Raw genomic sequence first — 6147 nt, 5'->3', positions numbered from 1 at the left:
TTATTCTGGTTGGACTCAAACGGGTCGGGTCGGTCCGAGCTTCTGGTACCGGTTCTGGATTTCTCAGAGAAAAATCTGTAAAAATTCTGCTTGTATGAAAGTTGTGCTGTGAAAAACCGTCTGCGCGGCCTGTCGCCGATAGAGGGCGCTGCAGGCCGGGGCATCAGGCCCCCGACGCTCCGCTCGGAGTTGAACATTGACCGTCTGACGGAGCTCAGATTCATGACTTCACTTTTAAAGGAGAAACTTTCACAGTTGGACCCAAACGGCTGGAGACGACCCGAACCTGCAGAAAGTTCTGAGAGAAAACACCAAACTGTTGAACATTTCTGTGCTGCAGAAGAGTCTCTGTAACCGCTGAATGGGTTCGGTTCTGAATGGGTTCGGTTTTGTTCGGAACTGGGTCTCTGCTGGAGCGGGTCTGGAGATTAATGGTTCAAGCGCAAAGGAGCAACGCGAGGAGAGCTAATGTCCGTGGGGTGGGTGTTGTGTGCGTGTGTGTGCGCGCGCGCGCGCTCCGCCCCGCCCACTCCCTCGTCCTATAAAGCCTGGCTGTGACAGCTCAGAGGTTACTGAGCAGCAGGAATCGGCCACGCAGCCCGCAGCTTCACGCAGCTCCTCTCTACGCCACGCAGAGCCTCGTCCCGCTCAGCGTCCCGCCAGCTGGTCTCACCTGAGCTCGTCACCTGCGCGGCCCGCCGTGCCTCACCCTGGATTCGCGGAGCGCCTCGCCATGCATGCCGGGCTTTAGGTTCTCCATGGAGCTCTCCAACCTGTACGAGGCGGCGCCGCGGCCCCTGATGAGCAGCCTGACCCACGGCCAGCAGCCCCCCTCCGGTTACAGAGACCCGGCGGACCTCGGCGGGGACATCGGAGACAACGAGACCTCCATCGACCTGAGCGCCTACATCGACCCGTCGGCGTTCAACGACGACTTCCTGGCCGACCTGTTCCACCACGGCGCGCGGCAGGACAAGCTGAAGATGATGAGCGGGGACTTCGACTCCGCGGCCCCGCTCTACATGTCCGGATACATGGACTCCAAGATGGAGCCCTTCTACGAGCACAACCCGCCGCGCATCCGCCCGGTGGCCATCAAGCAGGAGCCGCGGGACGATGAGGACCTGAACCTCAGCCTGCCGCCCTCCTACCACCACCCGCACCCCCACCCGCACTCCCAGTACTCCCAGCACCACCAGCCGCCGCAGCAGCAGATGCCGCACCTGCAGTATCAGATCGCGCACTGCGCGCAGACCACCATGCACCTCCAGCCGGGACACCCGACCCCGCCGCCGACCCCAGTGCCCAGCCCGCACCACCCGCACCAGCACCCGCAGCAGGGCGGCCTGAAGCTGCTGGAGCACCAGCGGGGGGGCGCGAAGTCCAAGAAGCACGTCGACAAGAGCAGTCCGGAGTACCGGCTGCGGCGCGAGCGCAACAACGTGGCGGTGCGTAAGAGCCGCGACAAGGCGAAGATGCGCAACCTGGAGACGCAGCAGAAGGTGGTGGAGCTGACGGCCGACAACGAGCGGCTGCGGCGCCGCGTGGAGCACCTGACCCGGGAGCTGGACACGCTGCGGGGCATCTTCCGGCAGCTGCCCGACGGATCCTTCAAGCCGCTGGGCAGCTGAGGGGCGCGGGTCTGGAACTGGACCCGAACTGGACCGGAACCCAATGGATTACCTGGCAGCTGAGCTTCACCGGGACATCCGGAACATCTGGGCCGGTTCTCCTCCAGCAGCTACCAAACGAACCAAAGCGCACAAACTGAGCAGACTGGAAGCAGCTTTGGTTCGATTCCGGACGTGTTTCTCACCGAACCGGACCCAGAACCTGTTACTGGACCACCTTCCCACTGCATGAGCTGGACCGAACTGGACTCACCCTGGCGGTTCCGTCCGGCATTTGTGCCTTTCCGACGGTTTAAAACTGAACCTGCAGCTCTGCTCCTCCTGTGCCTTAAGAACCGAACCGAGCCCGGTCCAAGTTAACCATGTCTATGCAGTCAGCTGCACCAGTACTGTAAGGAGGCTGGTTCTGGCTCCGCCGAACCCCCTCAGACTGGACCCGAACCTGCGCTCTCATGCACCTTGTCCCAGACATGACGGTACTGACCCGGTACCGATCCGGACTAAACAGAACGTTCTGCTCTAACTGTGAACTGGGCGGCTCTTCCTCTCCTCCAGTGAGTCATTCTCACTCAGTGCCTTCCGATCGTGACCTTTGACCCGTTCGGAACCGAGGAAGCAGCACTTTGTTCGAACCTTCCTGACCCAAATGTAAAATAATTCTCTATATAAATAAATATATGAATGAATATGAAATACCAAAAACCTGCAGCATTGTAATAAAGCAGCTTGTTTCATCTCATCTCCTGTTTCTGTGCTGGAATCCCCAGATTAAAGCTAATCCAGATTATTGATCACTGATCGGCCTGATGAGGCCCAAGCTGCGGCCCGGGGGCCGTTTGTGGTGCAGAACTGTGTGTTTACTCATCAGGTGAAATTATTTCCCACATCATTAGTTTGAAATGAAAAAAAAATCATTTTTAATAACTAATCTATTATAATAAAGAGAACCAGCTTTTTCCAGAGACTTTCACTGAAAAACAGACTTTGTTGCAGACAAATCAGCTTTAATTCCATTTATTAAATTGAAGCATGGCGGAAGCAGCTGACCGAATCCTGTTTTCACTTTCTGTTAAAACAGCAAACATATAAAATCATATCAAATCCTTCACCTACAAAACAATAAAAATAATAATTATCAGACGACTTTAATTGCTTGATTTTATTTTTCTACATTATTTTCTTGGCCCTTCTGTTTTGCTGATGTGACATCAGAGGTTCTGATGCATCTGATTGGTTCTAGTGAAATTCCTTTTCCTGTTTCCAAACTGCTAGGCTCCGCCCACGTCCTGCAGAAACACCTGAAGAAGCTCACCTGTCTCATTCTGACGGGTTTTTATCTTCTGTTGCAAACAGATCAGATCAAATCTACCACTGAAAGCGGCCCGCATCACCACTCCTCTACCGCCGTGCTCACAGTCTCAGGTGTTTCTGCTTCCCTCCATTCAGAGGATTTTTTCCCAGAAGCCTCGGCTCTGCTCACCTCAGTCCCGCGGCCATCTTGTTTCTAGAGAGAAGAGGCTTTATGTGTCGTGACCTTTGACCTTTAGCCTGCTGAGAATAAAACCAAGAGAATTTCCATGTAAAAGCAGGAATCCATGATTAGGAGAATAAAATCAGAACAGATTAAATCTGAGAAAACGACGATTTAAAACAATAAACCAGAATCAGGATAAAAATATTAGATGTTATTTAAATAAAACAGGACTGAAAGCAGAAAAATCTTAGAATATAACCAAGATTAAAGCAAGACAAAACCTGGATTAACCAAGAAGAAGAAATGGAAAAATCAGAAAGCCACAAAAGCAGATCAATAATCTATAATAATCAATAATCCAGATTGAATCAGGATTAGGGGGGAAAAAATAAAAAATATCAGCATAAAATCATCCAGAACCGGGACAGAACAACTGATTATAACCTCAGGATAGAAACATGGATTAAACCAGGATATAATCTGGAGGATTATATCCTGGTGAAATTACTCATCAGGTGAAATTATTTCCCACATCATTAGTTTGAAATGAAAAAAAAAAATCATTTTTAATAACTAATCTATTAGTTATTAATAAATTAATCCTCCAGATTATATCCTGGAGGATATAATTTCTCAGGTTTAATCTGGAAGAAATCCAGATTAAATCAGTTCATACCTGTATTCTAGAGGAGCTCAGTACCAAACCAGAACCAGAACCAGAACCGGAACCTGAGCAGTTCTGGTTCCTTCTCACGACTTCGCTAAATAAAAACAGCAGATTTCCCAAAAATGTAAATCCTCTCATCAGAGACGGATCAGAACCAGAACCAGAACCATCAGCTGATTTATGGGTTTCTGTGCTGAAAAGGAAGAAAACATGTGTTAGAGGAGAACCGGGCCAAACCCGAGCGCCGAGCGGGTCCAGATCAAAAGTTCTGATAAGACTGGATGTTTGGCTGGGAGCCGGCGAGGAAGAGGAGGAGGAAGATACCGGGAATAAAGCTGAGAACTCCTGATTCCCTCTGGATCCGACCTGGACAGGTCCGGATCCCAGCAGAACCTCAGCGGTCCGAACATCTGCAGGTTCTGTTCAGTAAAACACAAAAATTCATTCCTGAGTAGTTGAAGGTTTTCAGCCCCGCAGATTAAAACATGAAATCTGAGAAGGAAGCTTCTCAGATCGTCCTGCTGCTGGACGATCTGGTGATTAATTATTGATTAGCTGATCAATAACCAGATGCTAACGGTGATTAGCAGGAGGTTGTTTTGAGTTTGTTTTGATCTCTGTAGATCCTCCAGGTGACGAATTGATTCCTGAATTAGCTGATTAGTTCAATAACTGATTCATCTGGTTGTTTCAGTTCTCATGGTGGTCGGATCAGAACCGGTTCTGGTACCAGATCCAACCCTCCTCTCACTGGGCTGTAACTCTCTGTGGTTCTGGCCCGACCCGTCTCGGCGTGTGAACGATCTCGGACCTGTAGCGGGGTTCTTGGAGTGAGGCCGGCCATGTTGGCCGCTCGCTCTTCCTATGCATGGAAGACATTATCCTGTTAGCGGCTGGAACGCTTCCCCGCTTTCATTCCCTGCTCCTTTCCAGGTTCTGAGCTGAATCCCACACCGGGCCAGAACCAGAACCAGGGTCCAGGCCCGGTTGGCTGGACTTCAGGGGGAATAATCCTCTCTCACGATCAGAGGAGCTGAAGCTGCTGACAGGCAGATGAGGCTCCATCAGCTAGGAGGAAAACCGCTGTTGATCACCGCTGTTAGCATCACCGCTGTTAGCATCACCACTGTTAGCATCACCGCTGTTAGCATTACCGCTATTGATCACCGCTGTTAGCATCACTACAGTTAGCATCACCGCTGTTAGCATCACCACTGTTGATCACCGCTGCTAGCATCACTGCTGTTAGCATCACTACAGTTAGCATCACCGCTGTTAGCATCACTACAGTTAGCATCACCGCTGTTAGCATTATTCCTGTCAGTTGGGCCTATCAATATTCTTAGATAGCTTGGTGAATGCTGTCATTAGCTCCTTGTTTCTGTTTCCAGTTTGACTTCTGTTTTCTCGTCTGTGAATTTTCAGGAATTCAGAACCTGAACTTTTCAGTTTCATACCAGGATTTAAAAAGTCTGAAGTTAATCTGGAGGTTCAGGACGACCAAACCAAGCTCTACTGGTCCGACCCGGCTGGTTCTGGACTCAGATCAGTTCTAACCCCAGTGTTGAAGACGTTTCACCTGAACTGGACCTGCAGCCTGAACCAGACCGGGTTCCCAGCCTTGGTACCGGGTTGGCGAGGCGCTCTCTGCAGCAGAACATGTGATGCTGTTTGTTTCAGAGTCCTGGTTTCGTTGACACGCGGTGAGTCCGAGGCCCGGTTCGCCTATCTGCTCTGTTTGGCCAGGGTTGAACATTAACCAGAACTTTTCACTCTGCTGAGAGGACAGGCGGTTCTGTCCCACTTTGTCCTCTGGACGTGTCCCCTCCCTCAGACCACAGGGTCTGCAGTTCTGGACCGGGTCCAGAATCACCGGATCTAATCCACTGGTTAGTCCTGGTTCAGTCCGGCCCAAATAAAAGTGCACAAACAGCACTGCTAATGGAGAACGCAGCAGGTCTTGAAATGCCAGCAGGGTCAGTCCCACAGCATGACGCTTCTGCCGCCTCCAAACAGTATGTATGTGGATACATGAACCGAATTGACACAGACATTCCCAGGGCTAGCTTTGGGAAAACCATCGGCTAATGAAATATTCAAGATGGCCGCCATTTTTCAAGATGGCTCTCAAGGGCATTTAATTTTGCACTAAATTTGCCAATATTTATCACAGGTGTCAAATGACACAACTAGACCAATAGGAATGATATTTACTGATATGTTTTTAATTTTATATCTCAAAGATGAGTGTTTGGTGTCAAACCATAACCTATTTTGAACCGTAGAAATCATAAATATTGTCTGTATCTTGTGTTTAATTTTTCTGGTGGACATTTTTCAAAATGGCCTCTATTGTTGTCACACAGAATAATTAT

General features: G+C 50.0%; 1 protein-coding gene across 1 annotated transcript; it reads left to right on the top strand.

The window, feature by feature from the left end:
- The first annotated feature begins 538 nt into the window (after positions 1 to 538).
- Positions 539 to 2370, top strand: cebpa (CCAAT enhancer binding protein alpha). Its single transcript, XM_015024925.1, has one exon. The coding sequence runs from the start codon at positions 738 to 740 to the stop codon at positions 1629 to 1631; it is 894 nt and encodes a 297-aa protein (XP_014880411.1). The 5' UTR covers positions 539 to 737; the 3' UTR covers positions 1632 to 2370.
- Positions 2371 to 6147: the final 3777 nt, after the last annotated feature.

The sequence above is a fragment of the Poecilia latipinna genome, unplaced genomic scaffold, assembly GCF_001443285.1.
Source record: "Poecilia latipinna isolate Pla-1442-1.1 unplaced genomic scaffold, P_latipinna-1.0 Scaffold3877, whole genome shotgun sequence".
Lineage (NCBI taxonomy): Eukaryota > Metazoa > Chordata > Actinopteri > Cyprinodontiformes > Poeciliidae > Poecilia > Poecilia latipinna.
The sequence above is the reverse complement of the archived record's forward strand: the minus strand, read 5'-3'. Positions and strand labels throughout refer to the sequence as shown.

Excerpts from the sequence above, each read along its gene's own strand:
- cebpa (XM_015024925.1), top strand. The coding sequence starts at position 738 with ATGCCGGGCTTTAGGTTCTCCATGGAGCTCTCCAACCTGTACGAGGCG.